The sequence below is a fragment of the Vicia villosa genome, linkage group LG5 (genome assembly GCF_029867415.1).
Source record: "Vicia villosa cultivar HV-30 ecotype Madison, WI linkage group LG5, Vvil1.0, whole genome shotgun sequence".
NCBI classification, from domain to species: domain Eukaryota; kingdom Viridiplantae; phylum Streptophyta; class Magnoliopsida; order Fabales; family Fabaceae; genus Vicia; species Vicia villosa.
This window is the reverse complement of record NC_081184.1, coordinates 4275656-4297300: the sequence shown is the minus strand read 5'-3', so window position 1 is coordinate 4297300 and position 21645 is coordinate 4275656. Positions and strand designations below refer to the sequence as shown.

Here is a 21645-nt window from a genome sequence, read left to right as displayed (position 1 = left end):
ATAATAGCACACGAAAATCTTCAAAAAGACCAAAATTTTCAAGTTTAACGAACTTCTTTACCTTTATGTAGTATTGCACACGAAAATCTTCCAAAATACTAATGTATATTATCTTAACTAACCTCGTGACTTTTATGTAGTATATCACACAAAGATCATCCAAAATATCAAATTTTGCAATTTTAACGAATTTCTTGACTTTTATGTAGTATAGAACACAATAAATCTTCAAAAAGACCTAATCTTGCTAGTTTAACGATCTTCGTTACTTTTATGTAGTATAGCACTCAAAAATCTTTCAAAATACCAATGTATGCAAGCTTAACTAACTTCGTGACTTTTATGTATTATATCCCTCGAAAATAATCCAAAATATAAAACTTTGCAAGTGTGAGGAACTCTGTGACTTTTATGTAGTATATGGCACACGAAAATCATTAAAAAGACCAAATTTTGTAAGCTTAACGAACTTCGTGACTTTTATTTAGTATATCAGATGAAAAACTTATAAAATACAATGTGTTCAAGTTCAACAAACTTTGTGACTTTTATATAGTATATCACATAAAAATCTTCCAAAATATAATATTTTGCAAGTCTAACGAACTTCGTGACTTTATCGAGTATAGCACACAGAAATCTTCCAAAATACCATGACATGCAAGTTTAACAAACTTTGTGAATGTTATGTAGTATATCACACAAAAATCTTCCAAAATACCAAAGTTTGTAAGTTTAATGAACTTCGTGACTTTTATGTAGTATAGCACACGACAATCTTCAAAAAGACCAAAATTTCCAAGTTTAAAGAACTTCGTGACTTTTATGTAGTATAGCACACGAAATTCTTCCAAAATACTAATGAATGCAAGTTTAATGAACTTCGTTAATTTTATGTAGCATAGCACACAAAAATCTTCAGAAATACCAAAGTTTGCAAGTTTAACAAACTTCGTGACGTTAATTTAGTATAGCACACGAGAATCTTCAAAAAGACCAAACTTTAGATGTTTAACGAAATTCATGATTTTTATATAGTATAGCACACGAAAATCTTCAAAAATACAAACGTATGCAAGTCTAATGAACTTCGTCAATTTTATGTAGTAAAGCACACAAAAATCATCCAAAATACCAAAGTTTTCAAGTTTAATAAACTTTGTGACTTTTATGTAACACAGCACACAAAATTATTCAAAAAGACAAAATTTTACCAATTTAACAAACTTCTTGATTTTTATGTAGTATAACACACGAAAATCTACCAAAATACCAATGTTTGCAAGCTTAACTAACCTCGTGACTTTTATGTAGTATATCACATAAAATTCATCCAAAAGACCAAACTTTGCAAATTTAACGAATTTCATGACTTTTATTTACTATAGCACATGGAAATCTTCAAAAAGACCAAATTTTGGAAGTTTAACGAACTTTGTGACTTTTAAGTAGTATAGCACACAGAATTTTCCAAAAAGACCAAATTTTGAAAGTTTAACGAACTTCGTGACTTTTATGCAGTATAGCATACAGAAATCTTCCAAAATACAAGTGTATGCAAGTTTAGCAAACTTCGTGTATTTTATGTAGTATATGGCACACAAAAATATTCCAAAATACCTAAGTTTGCAAGTTTAACGAACTTCATAAATTTTATGTAGTATAGCACACGAAAATCTTCAAAATTACCAAATTTTGCAAGTTTAATGAATTTCGTGACTTTTATGTATTACAGCACACGAAAATCTTAAAAAGAGCAAATTTTGGAAGTTTAACGAACTTCGTGACTTTTATGGAGTATGGCACACAAAATCTCCTAAAATACAAACGTATGCAAGTTTAACAAACTTCGTGTAATTTATGTAGTTATAGCACACGAAAATCTTCCAAAATACCAAAGTTTGCAAGTTGAACGAAATTCGTGACTTTTATGAGCATAGCACATGAAAATCTTTAAAAAGAGCAAATTTTGAAAGTTTAACCAACTTCATGACTTTTATGTAGTATATAGCATACGAAAATTTTCAAAAAAACCAACTTTTGAAAGTTTAACGAACTTCGTGTATTTTTTGTAGTATAGCACACGAAAATATTCAAAATTACCAAATTTTGTTAGTTTAACGGACTCTGTGAATTTTATGTGGTATAGCTCACGAAAATCTTCAAAAAGACCAAAATTGTCAAGTTTAACGAACTTCTTGACTTTTATGTAGTATTGCACACGAAAATCTTCCAAAAAATCAATGTATACTATCTTAATTAACCTTGTGACTTTTATGTATTATATAACACAAAAATAATCCAAAATACCAAACTTTGCAAGTTTAACGAATTTCTTGAGTTTTATGTAGTATAGCACACAATAAATCTTCGAAAAGACCAAATCATGACAGTTTAACGATCTTCGTTACTTTTATGTAGTATAGCACTCAAAAATCTTCCAAAATACCAATGTATGCAAGTTTAACTAACTTCGTGACTTTTATTTAGTATATTCTTCGAAAATCATCCAAAATACAAAACTTTGCAAGTTTGAGGAACTCTGTGACTTTTATGTAGTATATAGCACATGCAAATAATTAAAAAGACCAAATTTTGTAAGCTTAACGAACTTCGTGACTTTTATTTAGTATATCACACGAAAAACTTATAAAATACCGATGTCTTCAAGTTTAACAAACTTTGGACTTATATATAGTATAGCACACGAAAATCTTTCAAAACATAATATTTTGTAAGTTTAACGAACTTCATGACTTTTATGGAGTATGGCACACAGAAATCTTCTAAAATACCAATATATGAAAGTTTAACAAACTTTGTGAATGTTATGTAGTATAGCACACAAAAATCATTCAAAATACCAAAGTTAGTAAGTTTAATGAACTTCATGACTTTTATGTAGTATAGCACACGACAATCTTCAAAAAGACCAAAGTTTCCAAGATTAACGAACTTCGTGACTTTTATGTAGTATAACACACGAAATTCTTCCAAAATACTAATGAATGCAAGTTTAATGAACTTCGTTATTTTTATGGAGCATAGCACACGAAAATCTTCCAAAATACCAAAGTTTGCAAGTTTAAGAAACTTCGTGACGTTAATGTAGTAGCACACGAAAATCTTCAAAAAGACCAAATTTTAGAAGTTTAACGAAATTCATGACTTTTATATAGTATAGCACACGAAAATCTTCAAAAATACAAATGTATGCAAGTTTAATGAACTTCGTCAAATTTATGTATTATAGCAGACAAAATTATTCAAAAAGACAAAATTTTACCAATTTAACAAACTTCTTGATTTTTATGTAGTATAACACACGAAAATCTACCAAAATACCAATGTTTGCAAGCTTAACTAACCTCGTGACTTTTATGTAGTATATCACATAAAATTCAATCAAAAGACCAAACTTTGCAAATTTAACGAATTTCGTGACTTTTATTTATTATAGCACATGGAAATTTTCAAAAAGACCAAATTTTGGAAGTTTAACGAACTTTGTGACTTTTAAGTAGTATAGCACACAGAATTTTCCAAAAAGACCAAATTTTGAAAGTTTAACGAACTTCGTGACTTTTATGCAGTATAGCATACAGAAATCTTCCAAAATACAAGTGTATGCAAGTTTAGCAAACTTCGTGTATTTTATGTAGTATATGGCACACAAAAATATTCCAAAATACCTAAGTTTGCAAGTTTAACGAACTTCATAAATTTTATGTAGTATAGCACACGAAAATCTTCAAAATTACCAAATTTTGCAAGTTTAATGAATTTCGTGACTTTTATGTATTACAGCACACGAAAATCTTAAAAAGAGCAAATTTTGGAAGTTTAACGAACTTCGTGACTTTTATGGAGTATAGCACACAAAATCTTCTAAAATACGAACGTATGCAAGTTTAACAAACTTCGTGTAATTTATGTAGTTATTGTAACACCCCGTTAATTCTAGTGTATTAATTTAATTATTTTATTAATTAAATTATTAGAATTAATAATCGGTGGGAATTATTTGGAAAATAATAAAAATATGGTGTTGGGTTGAGTGTGATAGTTAGTAGAAAGGGGGTGTTAACTAAGCAAGCCCATTAAGAATGTTTTATTTTATTTTTCATAAAATAAAGGAAATTGGGAAAAAGAGAAGCAGAAGCAGTAGAAGCAGATTTTGGGACTGAAGAACACGTGAAAGTGAGGAGAGCCAAAGGGGGAGAAGAACTTCGAAGATCCGACTCTAAGGTAAGGGGGGATTCTTCGGGTTAGTAATCCTTATGCGATTATAGGTAGTAGGATTGATTAGGATTATTGTTTAGTTCATTCGTACGTGTCGGGTTGGGAATTTGTTAGGTTTTGATAATCTTGTATGAATTGACATAATCCTGTTGATACTTGTGATATATGATGTTAATACATGTCAATAACCTATTTGAAATGTGTAATTGTGTGAAAAACAATGATAATTGTGTGCTATGTTCGTATGTACCTGAAATTGGGGTTATGGGATAGGGTAAAAGCTGTCAAAATAGTGATTTTTGCTGTGCAGGTACGTAGGAACCGGTTCCCATGTGGGACGAACCGGTTCCCCCTTGTAAAAATAGAGAAATATGGGTTCTGGGTAGCTGGGAACCGGTTCCCATGTAGGGACAACCCGGTTCCCCATAGTAAATATCCGAGGCGTGATTCTGGAGCTGCCAGGAACCGGTTCCCACGTAGGGACAACCCCGTTCCTGCAGCATTTTTCTAAAAATGTTTTATCTTTGAAAGCTCATAACTTTTGATCCGAGTATCCGATTTATGTGTCGTTTTGAGCATTGTGAAGCTGAATTAAAGGCCTATATGATGAATAGGTGGTATGGATGTGAAGTCCAAGTTGTTTATTTGTGATTATATTATTTCTTGGTTGATGACTTTCATGTATGCGTGTGATATGTTTGTATGAATGCTAAGAATATATATACATGCTTATTGGTGATGATTTGGTGATGATAATGAGACGATGTGTTACATCGGATTGGTGATGTTGTAAGCATGTTATATGTTGCATTCATTGGCATACATTTTTGGTGATGGATCCCGGTGATGAAAGTGGATCAAAATGGTGGGCATAATTCCCATTGTGTGGAATTTGTGCTGGTTAAAACTGTATCTTGGTGATGAAAAAGATCGGTTGGATGGGTTTATCCCATGGATGGTACCACATGCATTAGTGTCAGTTCATTCATTGCATTATATTATGATATGACTGAACGATTGTGTGGAGTGATAGAATATGCTTATGTACTGATGTTTGGTTGTTATAACAAATTCCGATTCTATGTATGATGAGTGGATGATAATTGCTATGATATTCCATTGCTTATGATTGTATAATGGTTATTAATTCGAATGAAACTCACCCTTACTTTGATGATTTCAGATTAAGGATGTAGCGGCGTGTGATTGGGTGAAGATAGCTTATAAGCTAGCCCGTAGTTCGTGTCGAGTCATGCTCTGATTGTAACACTGGGATCGATTAGTCTTAGCGTTACTTGAGATACTATGTTGTTATTTTGTTTATGGATTATGTATTGATGAGCTGTTTGGATATGCTCCTAACATTGTTTGAAATAAGTTTCCGCTGTGATGAACACATGTTGAAGTTTGGTTAATTTTAATAAAAGCATGACAATCGACTTTGATGTTTTATTTATTTAATAATTGTAACATCCTTGATGTGTTATTACTCTGATTATATTATTTTACCGTGGGGTTTTAGAAGGGTGTTACAATAGTGGTATCAGAGCATAGTCGGTCGTTTGAGTCAGAGTCTTAGTGTCAGTGTTCCCTTGTATGCGACTAGTGTAAGGTAAACACTGTCGATACTTTTATTCTGATGAGATTGTTTTGTGATTTAGCAGAACAATGGCTGGAAGAGGTGGAAGGAATGATGATGCTATCGCAGAGGCTCTAGGCATGATTGCTGGTGTATTGGGAGGGAATGCTAATGGAGCTGCGATTGGTGCTGACAGGCAGTTGAACAGCTTTCAGAGGAACAACCCTCCACTGTTCAAAGGCACTCATGACCCTGATGGTGCTCAGAAATGGTTGAAAGAGATCGAGAGGATCTTCCGAGTGATCGATTGTGCAGAGAATCTGAAGGTGAGGTACGGTACTCACATGCTATCAGAAGAAGCTGATGACTGGTGGGTTACTACTAAGGCTGAATTGGATTCAGATGGGATTGCGATTACTTGGGCCATATTCAAGAGAGAATTTCTGAGGAAGTACTATCCTGAAGATGTTCGGGGAAAGAAGGAGATTGAGTTCTTGGAACTGAAACAGGGTAGTATGACAGTGCCTGAATATGCTTCCAAATTTGTGGAATTGGCTAAGCACTACACACCCTACACCAACGATGCAGCTGGAGAATTCTCTAAGTGTATCAAGTTTGAGAATGGTCTTCGTGATGAGATCAAACAGGGCATCAGGTATCAAAGGATTCGCCGATTTGCTGATTTGGTGGACTGTAGCAGAATATTTGAAGAAGACAGTCTTAAGCTGAGATCATCTCACTCTCGCGAGTTAGTTGATAAAAAGGGTAAGAAGCCTATGGACAGAGGTACACCATATGGTAGGGGAAACCCAAGAGCTGGTAATTGGAAAAGGCCTAGTGGGGGAGATTCTGGTGCTCCCTTTAGGTGCTTCAACTGTGGTGAACCAGGACATAAGAGGAATGAGTGCAAGAAAGAAGAGAAGAAGTGCTTTAAGTGTGGCAGAGTAGGCCATGTTGCTCCTGACTGTAAGATGAGAACTGTGACTTGTTATAACTGTGGAGAAGAAGGCCATATCAGTACACAGTGCACCAAGCCGAAGAAGAACCAGTCTGGGGGAAAAGTCTTTGCTTTGTCTGGATCAGAAACTACTCCGGAGGATAGACTGATTAAAGGTACGTGTTTCATACATAACACACCTTTAATTGCGATTATTGATACTGGTGCGACTCACTCGTTTATTTCATTGGATTGTGCTAAGAGGCTGAATTTAGAGATATCAAAGATTGATGGAAGTATGGTTATTGACACTCCTGCGTCGGGTTCAGTGACCACTTCATCTGCATGTTTGAACTGTCCTATTGATATATTTGGTAGGAAGTTTGGAATGGACTTAGTGTGCCTTCCACTTGAACAACTTGACATTATTCTGGGGATGAACTGGTTGCAGTTTAACCGAGTTCATATAAATTGTTTTACGAAGACGGTCATCTTTCCTGAAGAGATGAGTATCGAAGAGTTGGCAATGACTGCAAGACAAGTGGGTGAAGCAATTCAAGAAGGGGCAGCCGTGTTTATGCTTTTTGCGTCGATGGAAGTGAAAGGAAGAGTAGCAAGTAAGGGATTACCAGTGGTCCGAGAATTTCCAGAAGTTTTTCCAGAAGATGTCAGAGAACTACCACCTGAAAGGGAAGTAGAGTTTGCTATTGAGTTAGTTCCTGGAACCAGTCCTATATCGATGGCACCTTATAGAATGTCGGCATCTGAATTGACCGAGTTGAAGAGTCAATTAGAAGAATTGTTGGAGAAGGAGTTCATCCGTCCAAGTGTGTCACCGTGGGGTGCACCGGTGTTATTGGTAAAGAAGAAGGAAGGATCTATGAGGTTGTGTGTAGACTACAGACAACTGAATAAAGTTACTATCAAGAATCGGTATCCATTGCCGAGGATTGATGATCTGATGGATCAGTTAGTCGGGGCTAGTATATTCAGCAAAATTGATTTGAGGTCTGGGTATCATCAGATTCGTGTGAAGGCGGACGATATTCAGAAGACTGCGTTCAGAACGAGGTATGGTCATTATGAGTACACTGTGATGCCGTTCGGGGTTACTAACGCACCTGGTGTTTTCATGGAATACATGAATAGGATTTTTCACCCTTATCTTGATAAGTTCGTTGTGGTGTTCATTGACGACATTCTGATATATTCCAAAAATGAAGACGAGCATGCAGAGCATCTCAGAATTTTGCTGGGAGTGTTGAAAGGGAAGAAGCTTTATGCCAAACTGTCGAAATGTGATTTCTGGTTAAGTGAAGTGAGTTTTCTGGGTCATGTAATTTCTAAGAGCGGTATTGCCGTAGATCCAGCAAAGGTAGAAGCTGTGTCTCAGTGGGAAGCTCCGAAGTCCGTGACTGAAATTCGTAGCTTTCTGGGTCTTGCAAGTTACTATCGGAAGTTTATAGAAGGATTTTCAAAGTTAGCTCTACCGTTGACGAAGTTGACTAGAAAGGGTCAAGCATTCGTTTGGGACTCGGAATGTGAAGAAGGATTCCAAGAATTAAAGAAGAGGCTGACTAGTGCTCCTATTTTAATTTTGCCGAATCCGGCAGAATCTTTTGTTGTGTATTGTGATGCTTCATTGATGGGACTTGGAGGTGTGCTAATGCAGAACCAACAAGTAGTCGCTTATGCGTCGAGACAACTTAAAGTGCATGAGAAGAATTACCCGACTCATGACTTAGAGTTAGCAGCAGTGGTGTTTGTGTTGAAATTATGGAGACATTATCTTTATGGTTCACGGTTCGAGGTGTTTAGTGATCATAAGAGTCTGAAGTACCTATTTGATCAGAAAGAGCTTAATATGAGACAGAGGAGGTGGTTAGAGTTCCTTAAAGATTATGACTTCGAGCTGAATTACCATCCGGGTAAGGCGAATGTTGTTGCTGATGCTTTGAGTAGGAAGTCCTTGCACATGTCAATGTTGATGGTACGAGAACTAGATTTGATTGAACAATTCCGGGATTTAAGTTTAGTATGTGAAGGTACTTCGAATAGTATCAAGTTAGGTATGTTAAAGCTGACAAGTGGATTTCTTGATGAGATCAGAGAAAAGCAGAAAGATGATGTGGGACTAGTTGACAGATTGACCTTAATTAACCAAGGAAAAGGAGGTGAGTTTAGAATTGATGAGAATGGCATAATGAGGTTTGGCGGCCGTGTTTGTGTTCCTGATGTTACTGAACTGAAAAAGAGTATCTTGGAAGAAGGACATCGTAGTGGATTGAGTATTCACCCTGGTGCTACTAAGATGTACCATGATTTGAAGAAGTTATTCTGGTGGCCTGGAATGAAAAAGGACATAGCTGAATTTGTCTATTCTTGTTTGACTTGTCAGAAGTCAAAGATCGAACATCAAAAGCCGTATGGGACTATGCAGCCTTTATTTATTCCTGAATGGAAGTGGGATAGCATATCCATGGACTTTGTATCTGGATTGCCAAGAACAGCTAAGAACTATGAAGCCATTTGGGTTATTGTGGATAGACTGACGAAGTCTGCTCACTTCATACCGATGAGGATGGATTATTCGATGGAAAGGTTGGCACAGTTGTACATTGAGAAAATAGTAAGTTTGCATGGTATTCCTTCGAGCATAGTATCAGATAGAGATCCAAGATTTACATCCAGATTTTGGAAGGGTTACAGAAGGCCTTGGGTACTAAATTGAGGTTAAGTTCTGCTTACCATCCGCAGACTGATGGACAGACTGAAAGGACGATTCAATCATTGGAAGATCTATTGCGTGCTTGTGTATTGGAAAAAGGTGGTACATGGGATAGTTACTTGCCGTTGATTGAATTTACTTACAACAACAGTTACCATTCGAGTATTGGTATGGCTCCATTTGAAGCTTTGTATGGTAGAAGGTGTAGGACACCACTGTGTTGGTATGAATCTGGTGAAAGTGCAGTGATTGGACCAGAGATTGTTCAAGAGACGACAGAAAAGATTAAGATGATTCAAGAGAAGATGAAGGCTTCTCAAAGTCGTCAGAAGAGCTATCATGATAAAAGGCGGAGAACACTTGAATTTCAAGAAGGAGATCATGTGTTTCTGAGAGTAACTCCTACGACGGGTGTTGGTCGAGCACTAAAGTCAAGGAAGTTGACGCCACGTTTCATTGGTCCGTTTCAGATTACAGAAAGAGTAGGAGAGGTTGCTTATCGTATTGCTTTACCAACAACACTTGTAAACCTACATGACGTATTCCATATATCTCAATTAAGGAAATATATAGCGGATCCGTCTCATGTAATCCAGGCAGATGACGTGCAAGTGAGAGATAATATGACAGTTGAGGCGTTGCCTATGAGGATTGAAGATCGGAAGATAAAGCAACTACGTGGTAAAGAAATAGCTTTAGTCCGAGTAGCTTGGGGAGGAGCTGCAGGTGGAAATGTTACGTGGGAGCTAGAGAGTCAGATGAAAGACTCTTATCCCGAACTCTTCGTTTGAGGTATGTTTTCGAGGACGAAAACTCTTTTAGTGGGGGAGAGTTGTAACACCCCGTTAATTCTAGTGTATTAATTTAATTATTTTATTAATTAAATTATTAGAATTAATAATCGGTGGGAATTATTTGGAAAATAATAAAAATATGGTGTTGGGCTGAGTGTGATAGTTAGTAGAAAGGGGGTGTTAACTAAGCAAGCCCATTAAGAATGTTTTATTTTATTTTTCATAAAATAAAGGAAATTGGGAAAAAGAGAAGCAGAAGCAGTAGAAGCAGATTTTGGGACTGAAGAACACGTGAAAGTGAGGAGAGCCAAAGGGGGAGAAGAACTTCGAAGATCCGACTCTAAGGTAAGGGGGGATTCTTCGGGTTAGTAATCCTTATGCGATTATAGGTAGTAGGATTGATTAGGATTATTGTTTAGTTCATTCGTACGTGTCGGGTTGGGAATTTGTTAGGTTTTGATAATCTTGTATGAATTGACATAATCCTGTTGATACTTGTGATATATGATGTTAATACATGTCAATAACCTATTTGAAATGTGTAATTGTGTGAAAAACAATGATAATTGTGTGCTATGTTCGTATGTACCTGAAATTGGGGTTATGGGATAGGGTAAAAGCTGTCAAAATAGTGATTTTTGCTGTGCAGGTACGTAGGAACCGGTTCCCATGTGGGACGAACCGGTTCCCCCTTGTAAAAACAGAGAAATATGGGTTCTGGGTAGCTGGGAACCGGTTCCCATGTAGGGACAACCCGGTTCCCCATAGTAAATATCCGAGGCGTGATTCTGGAGCTGCCAGGAACCGGTTCCCACGTAGGGACAACCCCGTTCCTGCAGCATTTTTCTAAAAATGTTTTATCTTTGAAAGCTCATAACTTTTGATCCGAGTATCCGATTTATGTGCCGTTTTGAGCATTGTGAAGCTGAATTAAAGGCCTATATGATGAATAGGTGGTATGGATGTGAAGTCCAAGTTGTTTATTTGTGATTATATTATTTCTTGGTTGATGACTTTCATGTATGCGTGTGATATGTTTGTATGAATGCTAAGAATATATATACATGCTTATTGGTGATGATTTGGTGATGATAATGAGACGATGTGTTACATCGGATTGGTGATGTTGTAAGCATGTTATATGTTGCATTCATTGGCATACATTTTTGGTGATGGATCCCGGTGATGAAAGTGGATCAAAATGGTGGGCATAATTCCCATTGTGTGGAATTTGTGCTGGTTAAAACTGTATCTTGGTGATGAAAAAGATCGGTTGGATGGGTTTATCCCATGGATGGTACCACATGCATTAGTGTCAGTTCATTCATTGCATTATATTATGATATGACTGAACGATTGTGTGGAGTGATAGAATATGCTTATGTACTGATGTTTGGTTGTTATAACAAATTCCGATTCTATGTATGATGAGTGGATGATAATTGCTATGATATTCCATTGCTTATGATTGTATAATGGTTATTAATTCGAATGAAACTCACCCTTACTTTGATGATTTCAGATTAAGGATGTAGCGGCGTGTGATTGGGTGAAGATAGCTTATAAGCTAGCCCGTAGTTCGTGTCGAGTCATGCTCTGATTGTAACACTGGGATCGATTAGTCTTAGCGTTACTTGAGATACTATGTTGTTATTTTGTTTATGGATTATGTATTGATGAGCTGTTTGGATATGCTCCTAACATTGTTTGAAATAAGTTTCCGCTGTGATGAACACATGTTGAAGTTTGGTTAATTTTAATCAAAGCATGACAATCGACTTTGATGTTTTATTTATTTAATAATTGTAACATCCTTGATGTGTTATTACTCTGATTATATTATTTTACCGTGGGGTTTTAGAAGGGTGTTACAGTTATAGCACACGAAAATCTTCCAAAATACCAAAGTTTGCAAGTTGAACGAAATTCGTGACTTTTATGAGCATAGCACATGAAAATCTTTAAAAAGAGCAAATTTTGAAAGTTTAACCAACCTCAAGACTTTTATGTAGTATATAGCATACGAAAATCTTCAAAAAAACCAACTTTTGAAAGTTTAACGATCTTCGTGTATTTTTTGTAGTATAGCACACGAAAATATTCAAAATTACCAAATTTTGTTAGTTTAACGGACTTTGTGAATTTTATGTGGTATAGCTCACGAAAATCTTCAAAAAGACCAAAATTGTCAAGTTTAACGAACTTCTTGACTTTTATGTAGTATTGCACACGAAAATCTTCCAAAAAATCAATGTATACTATCTTAATTAACCTTGTGAATTTTATGTATTATATAACACAAAAATCATCCAAAATACCAAACTTTGCAAGTTTAACGAATTTCTTGAGTTTTATGTAGTATAGCATACAATAAATCTTCGAAAAGACCAAATCATGACAGTTTAACGATCTTCGTTACTTTTATGTAGTATAGCACTCAAAAATCTTTTCAAAAATACTAATGTATGCAAGTTTAACTAACTTCGTGACTTTTATTTAGTATATCCCTCGAAAATCATCCAAAATACAAAACTTTGCAAGTTTGAGGAACTCTGTGACTTTTATGTAGTATATAGCACATGAAAATAATTAAAAAGACCAAATTTTGTAAGCTTAACGAACTTCGTGACTTTTATTTAGTATATCACACGAAAAACTTATAAAATACCGATGTGTTCAAGTTTAACAAACTTTGGAATTTTATATAGTATAGCACACGAAAATCTTTCAAAACATAATATTTTGTAAGTTTAACGAACTTCGTGACTTTTATTGAGTATGGCACACAAAAATCTTCTAAAATACCAATATATGAAAGTTTAACAAACTTTGTGAATGTTATGTAGTATAGCACACAAAAATCATTCAAAATACCAAAGTTAGTAAGTTTAATGAACTTCATGACTTTTATGTAGTATAGCACACGACAATCTTCAAAAAGACCAACGTTTCCAAGATTAACGAACTTCGTGACTTTTATGTAGTATAACACACGAAATTCTTCCAAAATACTAATGAATGCAAGTTTAATGAACTTCGTTATTTTTATGGAGCATAGCACACGAAAATCTTCCAAAATACCAAAGTTTGCAAGTTTAAGAAACTTCGTGACGTTAATGTAGTAGCACACGAAAATCTTCAAAAAGACCAAATTTTAGAAGTTTAACGAAATTCATGACTTTTATATAGTATAGCACACGAAAATCTTCAAAAATACAAATGTATGCAAGTTTAATGAACTTCGTCAAATTTATGTATTATAGCACACAAAATTATTCAAAAAGACAAAATTTTACCAATTTAACAAACTTCTTGATTTTTATGTAGTATAACACACGAAAATCTACCAAAATACCAATGTTTGCAAGCTTAACTAACCTCGTGACTTTTATGTAGTATATCACATAAAATTCATCCAAAAGACCAAACTTTGCAAATTTAACGAATTTCGTGACTTTTATTTATTATAGCACATGGAAATCTTCAAAAAGACCAAATTTTGGAAGTTTAACGAACTTTGTGACTTTTAAGTAGTATAGCACACAGAATTTTCCAAAAAGACCAAATTTTGAAAGTTTAACGAACTTCGTGACTTTTATGCAGTATAGCATACAGAAATCTTCCAAAATACAAGTGTATGCAAGTTTAGCGAAGATCGTGTATTTTATGTAGTATATGGCACACAGAAATACTCCAAAACACCTAAGTTTGCAAGTTTAACGAACTTCATGAATTTTATGTAGTATAGCACACGAAAGTCTTCAAAATTAACTTCGTGACTTTTATGTATTACAGCACACGAAAATCTTAAAAAGAGCAAATTTTGGAAGTTTAACGAACTTCGTGACTTTTATGTAGTATAGCACACAAAAATCTTCAAAAATACGAACGTATGCAAGTTTAACAAACTTCGTGTAATTTATGTAGTTATAGCACACGAAAATCTTCCAAAATACCAAAGTTTGCAAGTTTAACAAAATTCGTGACTTTTATGAGCATAGCACACGAAAATCTTTAAAAAGAGCAAATTAACCAACTTCATGACTTTTATGTAGTATAGCATACGAAAATCTTCAAAAAAACCAAATTTTGAAAGTTTAACGAACTTCGTGTATTTTTTGTAGTATAGCACACGAAAATATTCAAAATTACCAAATTTTGTTAGTTTAAAGGACTCTTCGAATTTTATGTGGTATAGCTCACGAAAATCTTCAAAAAGACCAAAATTGTCAAGTTTAATGAACTTCTTGACTTTTATGTAGCATTGCACACGAAAATCTTCCAAAAAATCAATGTATACTATCTTAATTAACCTTGTGACTTTTATGTATTATATAACACAAAAATCATCCAAAATACCAAACTTTGCAAGTTTAACGAATTTCTTGAGTTTTATGTAGTATAGCACACAATAAATCTTCGAAAAGACCAAATCATGACAGTTTAACGATCTTCGTTACTTTTATTTAGTATAGCACTCAAAAATCTTTCAAAATACCAATGTATGCAAGTTTAACTAACTTCGTGACTTTTATTTAGTATATCCCTCGAAAATCATCCAAAATACAAAACTTTGCAAGTTTGAGGAACTCTGTGACTTTTATGTAATATATAGCACATGAAAATAATTAAAAAGACCAAATTTTGTAAGCTTAACGAACTTCGTGACTTTTATTTAGTATATCACTTGAAAAACTTATAAAATACCGATGTGTTCAAGTTTAACAAACTTTGGACTTTTATTTAGTATAGCACACGAAAATCTTCCAAAACATAATATTTTGTAAGTTTAACGAACTTCGTGACTTTTATGGAGTATGGCACACAAAAATCTTTCAAAATACCAAAGTTAGTAAGTTTAATGAACTTCATGACTTTTATGTACTATAGCACAAGACAATCTTCAAAAAGACCAAAATTTCCAAGATTAACGAACTTCGTGACTTTTATGTAGTATAACACACGAAATTCTTCCAAAATACTAATGAATGCAAGTTTAGTGAACTTCGTTAATTTTATGTAGCATAGCACACGAAAATCTTCTAAAATACCAAAGTTTGCAAGTTTAACAAACTTCGTGACGTTAATGTAGTAGCACACGAAAATCTTCAAAAAGACCAAATTTTAGAAGTTTAACGAAATTCATGACTTTTATATAGTATAGCACACGAAAATCTTCAAAAATACAAATGTATGCAAGTTTAATTAACTTCGTAAATTTTATTTAGTATAGCACCCGAAAATCTTCCAAAATAGCAAAGTTTTCAAGTTTAATAAACTTTGTGACTTTTATGAAACACAGCACACAAAATTATTCATAAAGACAAAATTTTACCAGTTTAACAAACTTCTTGATTTTTATGTAGTATAACACACGAAAATCTACCAAAATACCAATGTTTGCAAGCTTAAGTAACCTCGTGACTTTTATGTAGTATATCACATAAAATTCATCCAAAAGACCAAACTTTGCAAATTTAACGAATTTTGTGACTTTTATTTATTATAGCAAATGGAAATCTTCAAAAGACCAAATTTTGGAAGTTTAACGAACTTTGTGACTTTTAAGTAGTATAGCACACAGAATTTTCCAAAAAGACCAAATTTTGAAAGTTTAACGAATTTCGTGACTTTTATGCAGTATAGCATACAGAAATCTTCCAAAATACAAGTGTATGCAAGTTTAGCGAAGATCGTGTATTTTATGTAGTATATAGCACACAGAAATACTCCAAAACACCTAAGTTGGCAAGTTTAACGAACTTCGTGAATTTTATGTAGTATAGCACACGAAAATCTTCAAAATTACCAAATTTTGCAAGTTTAATGAATTTCGTGACTTTTATGTATTACAACACACGAAAATCTTAAAAAGAGCAAATTTTGGAAGTTTAACGAACTTCGTGACTTTTATGTAGTATAGCACACAAAAATCTTCTAAGATACGAACGTATGCAAGTTTAACAAACTTCGTGTAATTTATGTAGTTATAGCACACAAAAATCTTCCAAAATACCAAAGTTTGTAAGTTTAACAAAGTTCGTGACTTTTATGAGCATAGCACATAAAAATCTTTAAAAAGAGCAAATTTTGGAAGTTTAACCAACTTTCTGACTTTTATGTAGTATAGCATACGAAAATCTTCAAAAAAACCAAATTTTGAAAGTTTAACGAACTTCGTGTATTTTTTGTAGTATAGCACACGAAAATATTCAAAATTACCAAATTTTGTTAGTTTAACGGACTTTGTGAATTTTATGTAGTATAGCTCACCAAAATCTTCAAAAAGACCAAAATTGTCAAGTTTAACGAACTTCTTGACTTTTATGTAGTATTGCACACGAAAATCTTCCAAAAAATCAATGTATACTATCTTAATTAACCTTGTGAATTTTATGTATTATATAACACAAAAATCATCCAAAATACCAAACTTTGCAAGTTTAACGAATTTCTTGAGTTTTATGTAGTATAGCATACAATAAATCTTCGAAAAGACCAAATCATGACAGTTTAACGATCTTCGTTACTTTTATGTAGTATAGCACTCAAAAATCTTTTCAAAAATACTAATGTATGCAAGTTTAACTAACTTCGTGACTTTTATTTAGTATATCCCTCGAAAATCATCCAAAATACAAAACTTTGCAAGTTTGAGGAACTCTGTGACTTTTATGTAGTATATAGCACATGAAAATAATTAAAAGACCAAATTTTGTAAGCTTAACGAACTTCGTGACTTTTATTTAGTATATCACTTGAAAAACTTATAAAATACCGATGTGTTCAAGTTTAACAAACTTTGGACTTTTATAGAGTATAGCACACGAAAATCTTCCAAAACATAATATTTTGTAAGTTTAACGAACTTCCTGACTTTTATGGAGTATGGCACACAGAAATCTTCCAAAATACCAATATATGAAAGTTTAACAAACTTTGTGAATGTTATGTAGTATAGCACACAAAAATCTTTCAAAATACCAAAGTTAGTAAGTTTAATGAACTTCATGACTTTTATGTAGTATAGCACACGACAATCTTCAAAAAGACCAAAATTTCCAAGATTAACGAACTTCGTGACTTTTATGTAGTATAACACACGAAATTCTTCCAAAATACTAATGAATGCAAGTTTAATGAACTTCGTTAATTTTATGTAGCATAGCACACGAAAATCTTCCAAAATACCAAAGTTTGCAAGTTTAACAAACTTCGTGACGTTAATGTAGTAGCACACGAAAATCTTCAAAAAAGCCAAATTTTAGAAGTTTAACGAAATTCATGACTTTTATATAGTATAGCACACGAAAGTCTTCAAAAATACAAATGTATGCAAGTTTAATGAACTTCATCAATTTTATTTAGTATAGCACACGAAAATCTTCCAAAATAGCAAAGCTTTCAAGTTTAATAAACTTTGTGACTTTTATGAAACACAGCACACAAAATTATTCAAAAAGACAAAATTTTACCAGTTTAACAAACTTCTTGATTTTTATGTAGTATAACACACGAAAATCTACCAAAATACCAATGTTTGCAAGCTTAACTAACCTCGTGACTTTTATGTAGTATATCACAAAAAATTCATCCAAAAGACCAAACTTTGCAAATTTAACGAATTTCGTGACTTTTATTTTTTATAGCACATGGAAATCTTCAAAAAGACCAAATTTTGGAAGTTTAACGAACTTTGTGACTTTTAAGTAGTATAGCACACAGAATTTTCCAAAAAGACCAAATTTTGAAAGTTTAACGAATTTCGTGACTTTTATGCAGTATAGCATACAGAAATCTTCCAAAATACAAGTGTATGCAAGTTTAGCGAAGATCGTGTATTTTATGTAGTATATAGCACACAGAAATACTCCAAAACACCTAAGTTGGCAAGTTTAACGAACTTCGTGAATTTTATGTAGTATAGCACACGAAAATCTTCAAAATTACCAAATTTTGCAAGTTTAATGAATTTCGTGACTTTTATGTATTACAGCACACGAAAATCTTAAAAAGAGCAAATTTTGGAAGTTTAACGAACTTCGTGACTTTTATGTAGTATAGCACACAAAAATCTTCTAAGATACGAACGTATGCAAGTTTAACAAACTTCGTGTAATTTATGTAGTTATAGCACACAAAAATCTTCCAAAATACCAAAGTTTGTAAGTTTAACAAAGTTCGTGACTTTTATGAGCATAGCACATAAAAATCTTTAAAAAGAGCAAATTTTGGAAGTTTAACCAACTTTCTGACTTTTATGTAGTATAGCATACGAAAATCTTCAAAAAAACCAAATTTTGAAAGTTTAACGAACTTCGTGTATTTTTTGTAGTATAGCACACGAAAATATTCAAAATTACCAAATTTTGTTAGTTTAACGGACTTTGTGAATTTTATGTAGTATAGCTCACCAAAATCTTCAAAAAGACCAAAATTGTCAAGTTTAACGAACTTCTTGACTTTTATGTAGTATTGCACACGAAAATCTTCCAAAAAATCAATGTATACTATCTTAATTAACCTTGTGAATTTTATGTATTATATAACACAAAAATCATCCAAAATACCAAACTTTGCAAGTTTAACGAATTTCTTGAGTTTTATGTAGTATAGCATACAATAAATCTTCGAAAAGACCAAATCATGACAGTTTAACGATCTTCGTTACTTTTATGTAGTATAGCACTCAAAAATCTTTTCAAAAATACTAATGTATGCAAGTTTAACTAACTTCGTGACTTTTATTTAGTATATCCCTCGAAAATCATCCAAAATACAAAACTTTGCAAGTTTGAGGAACTCTGTGACTTTTATGTAGTATATAGCACATGAAAATAATTAAAAGACCAAATTTTGTAAGCTTAACGAACTTCGTGACTTTTATTTAGTATATCACTTGAAAAACTTATAAAATACCGATGTGTTCAAGTTTAACAAACTTTGGACTTTTATAGAGTATAGCACACGAAAATCTTCCAAAACATAATATTTTGTAAGTTTAACGAACTTCCTGACTTTTATGGAGTATGGCACACAGAAATCTTCCAAAATACCAATATATGAAAGTTTAACAAACTTTGTGAATGTTATGTAGTATAGCACACAAAAATCTTTCAAAATACCAAAGTTAGTAAGTTTAATGAACTTCATGACTTTTATGTAGTATAGCACACGACAATCTTCAAAAAGACCAAAATTTCCAAGATTAACGAACTTCGTGACTTTTATGTAGTATAACACACGAAATTCTTCCAAAATACTAATGAATGCAAGTTTAATGAACTTCGTTAATTTTATGTAGCATAGCACACGAAAATCTTCCAAAATACCAAAGTTTGCAAGTTTAACAAACTTCGTGACGTTAATGTAGTAGCACACGAAAATCTTCAAAAAAGCCAAATTTTAGAAGTTTAACGAAATTCATGACTTTTATATAGTATAGCACACGAAAGTCTTCAAAAATACAAATGTATGCAAGTTTAATGAACTTCATCAATTTTATTTAGTATAGCACACGAAAATCTTCCAAAATAGCAAAGCTTTCAAGTTTAATAAACTTTGTGACTTTTATGAAACACAGCACACAAAATTATTCAAAAAGACAAAATTTTACCAGTTTAACAAACTTCTTGATTTTTATGTAGTATAACACACGAAAATCTACCAAAATACCAATGTTTGCAAGCTTAACTAACCTCGTGACTTTTATGTAGTATATCACAAAAAATTCATCCAAAAGACCAAACTTTGCAAATTTAACGAATTTCGTGACTTTTATTTTTTATAGCACATGGAAATCTTCAAAAAGACCAAATTTTGGAAGTTTAACGAACTTTGTGACTTTTAAGTAGTATAGCACACAGAATTTTCCAAAAAGACCAAATTTTGAAAGTTTAACGAATTTCGTGACTTTTATGCAGTATAGCATACAGAAATCTTCCAAAATACAAGTGTATGCAAGTTTAGCGAAGATCGTGTATTTTATGTAGTATGTAGCACACAGAAATACTCCAAAACACCTAAGTTGGCAAGTTTAACGAACTTCGTGAATTTTATGTAGTATAGCACACGAAAATCTTCAAAATTACCAAATTTTGCAAGTTTAATGAATTTCGTGACTTTATGTATTACAGCACACGAAAATCTTAAAAAGAGCAAATTTTTGAAGTTTAACGAACTTCGTGACTTTTATGTAGTATAGCACACAAAAATCTTCTAAAATACGAACGTATGCCAGTTTAACAAACTTCGTGTAATTTATGTAGTTATAGCACACGAAAATCTTCCAAAATACCAAAGTTTGTATGTTTAACAAAATTCGTGACTTTTATGAGCATAGCACATAAAAATCGTTAAAAAGAGCAAATTTTGGAAGTTTAACCAACTTCCTGACTTTTATGTAGTTTAGCATACGAAAATCTTCAAAAAAACCAAATTTTGAAAGTTTAACGAACTTCGTGTATTTTTTGTAGTATAGCACACGAAAATATTTAAAATTACCAAATTTTGTTATTTTAACGGACTTTGCGAATTTTATGTGGTATAGCTCACGAAAATCTTCAAAAAGACCAAAATTGTCAAGTTTAACGAACTTCTTGACTTTAATGTAGTATTGCACACGAAAATCTTCCAAAAAATCAATGTATACTATCTTAATTAACCTTGTGACTTTTATGTATAATATAACACAAAAATCATCCAAAATACCAAACTTTGCAAGTTTAACTAATTTCTTGAGTTTTATGTAGTATAGCACACAATAAATCTTCGAAAAGACCAAATCATGACAGTTTAACGATCTTCGTTACTTTTATGTAGTATAGCACTCAAAAATCTTTCAAAATACCAATGTATGCAAGTTTAACTAACTTCGTGACTTTTATTTAGTATATCCCTCGAAAATCATCCAAAATACAAAACATTGCAAGTTTGAGGAACTCTGTGACTTTTATGTAGTATATAGCACATGAAAATAATTAAAAAGACCAAATTTTGTAAGCTTAACGAACTTCTTGACTTTTATTTAGTATATCACTTGAAAAACTTATAAAATACCGATGTGTTCAAGTTTAACAAACTTTGGACTTTTATATAGTATAGCACACGAAAATCTTCCAAAACATAATATTTTGTAAGTTTAACGAACTTCGTGACTTTTATGGAGTATGGCACACAGAAATCTTCCAAAATACCAATATATGAAAGTTTAACAAACTTTGTGAATGTTATGTAGTATAGCACACAAAAATCTTTCAAAATACCAAAGTTAGTAAGTTTAATGAACTTCATGACTTTTATGTAGTATAGCACACGACAATCTTCAAAAAGACCAAAATTTCCAAGATTAACGAACTTCGTGACT

The 21645-nt window shown here is 32.9% G+C and overlaps 1 protein-coding gene and 1 long non-coding RNA gene across 2 annotated transcripts; both read left to right on the top strand.

Annotated features, from left to right (window-relative positions):
- Positions 1–4169: 4169 nt before the first annotated feature.
- Positions 4170–5698, top strand: LOC131606160 (uncharacterized). The gene is made up of 2 exons (XR_009284742.1): positions 4170–4248; positions 5426–5698. It is a non-coding gene; the product is annotated as an uncharacterized LOC131606160 (long non-coding RNA).
- A 539-nt stretch (positions 5699–6237) lies between these two features.
- LOC131606159 (glycine-rich RNA-binding protein RZ1C-like) lies at positions 6238–12035 on the top strand. The gene is made up of 2 exons (XM_058878436.1): positions 6238–6934; positions 11803–12035. Exons 1-2 carry the CDS (start codon positions 6337–6339, stop codon positions 11805–11807), a joined length of 603 nt encoding a protein of 200 aa, XP_058734419.1. The 5' UTR covers positions 6238–6336; the 3' UTR covers positions 11808–12035.
- Positions 12036–21645: the final 9610 nt, after the last annotated feature.